This window comes from Aptenodytes forsteri, unplaced genomic scaffold, assembly GCF_000699145.1.
Source record: "Aptenodytes forsteri isolate BGI_AS27 unplaced genomic scaffold, ASM69914v1 Scaffold274, whole genome shotgun sequence".
Taxonomy (NCBI): Eukaryota; Metazoa; Chordata; class Aves; order Sphenisciformes; family Spheniscidae; genus Aptenodytes; species Aptenodytes forsteri.
The window spans coordinates 432,977-434,145 of record NW_008795101.1 but is presented as its reverse complement, the minus strand read 5'-3'; the positions used below and the strand labels follow the sequence as shown (position 1 = coordinate 434,145).

The 1,169-nt window shown below is 67.0% G+C and overlaps 1 protein-coding gene across 1 annotated transcript in view; it reads left to right on the top strand.

Moving 5' to 3' along the window:
• The first annotated feature begins 417 nt into the window (after positions 1-417).
• The window catches only part of LOC103897110 (mucosa-associated lymphoid tissue lymphoma translocation protein 1), an 8,393-nt gene continuing 7,641 nt past the window's right edge, over positions 418-1,169 (top strand). The window contains 2 exon segments of the mRNA XM_009277078.1: positions 418-554; positions 779-945. Coding sequence (XP_009275353.1) covers positions 418-554; positions 779-945 — 304 coding nt within the window.

Here is a 1,169-nt window from a genome sequence, read left to right as displayed (position 1 = left end):
TCTTCCCAGTTCCTTGGACCCTGTCCCACGATGGTCCCTGTCCTGGGGCTGGGCTAACGTGGCCCAAGGCTGGGGGGTGAGCGGGGTCTCCTGTGCCTCTGTCACAGCTCTTGTCCTCCAGGCATGGAGGGGGAACTTGGGTCATTCCTGGCTGGCTGCCAGTGGCCGGATCCAGAAGCACTGCCTGGCCAGCTCCCAGCACCTCCCCAAGGAGGCCAAAACCCTCCTGGGCTCCTGCGGGGACGTGACCCAACGCTGGCGAGCTCGTGCTGGTGCTCTCCTTCCTGAGCCACCCTGTCCCCAGCTGGAGCAGCGCCAGGCGGTGTCCAGAGGTGTGCAGGCGCCTGTCACCCCATCACCCGCTGACGGCTCGTCCCCTCCGTGTCCCCATGCAGGCGGTGGTGGGGCTGGGACAGGATGGGGGACTGGAGCATGCCCGTCGGCTCGCTGGGTGAGGAGGTGGTGGCCCAGCTCTGCAAGCTCCTGGATAACACCAGCCGGGGCTGGCGCAAGCTGGCTGAGGTGGCCGGGGCGGAGAAACGCTTCAAGTGCAGGTAAAGGTGGAGGGGCATCTCCAGGGGTCCATCCCCCACTGGGTAACAAAACGCACATGGGCACATCCCTGCCATGGGCTGAGTGAGGGGCACGTGGGTCCCCCCGGCCATGCCATTGTGGCCACAGCCTGGGCTGCGGGCACTGCCGAGTCCCCTGGTGGGGGTCCGCGTCCTCCCCGGGTGGGAGATGGGCTGCGGCGCTGAGCGCTGTGGGCACCTTGCAGTGCAGAGGAGCTGGAGATGTGCTCGCTGAAGGTGCTGGAGCCCCGCGGCAGCCCCACGCAGTGCCTCCTGCAGCTTCTGGCTGAGCGTGACTGCACCCTCAAATACCTGCTGGGCTGCCTGGAGAGGATGGGGCACACGCAGGCCTGCCAGGTCCTCAGCAGTGCCGGTAGGGATGGACAGTGGGGTCCCACGGGGCCTGGAGAGGGGCACTGGGGGACAGGGGCTCAGCAGAAAGAAGGCACGGGGAGATGAGGAGCAGCTCTTCCTGCTGGTGGTCTCGCTCTGGGTAGTGGGGCCCTGGGCAGGGTGGGGTGGGATGGGATGGATGCAGTAGGGTGAGATAGGATGGGATGTGGTGTGATGGCATGGAGGGGGGGGGACAGGCTGTGA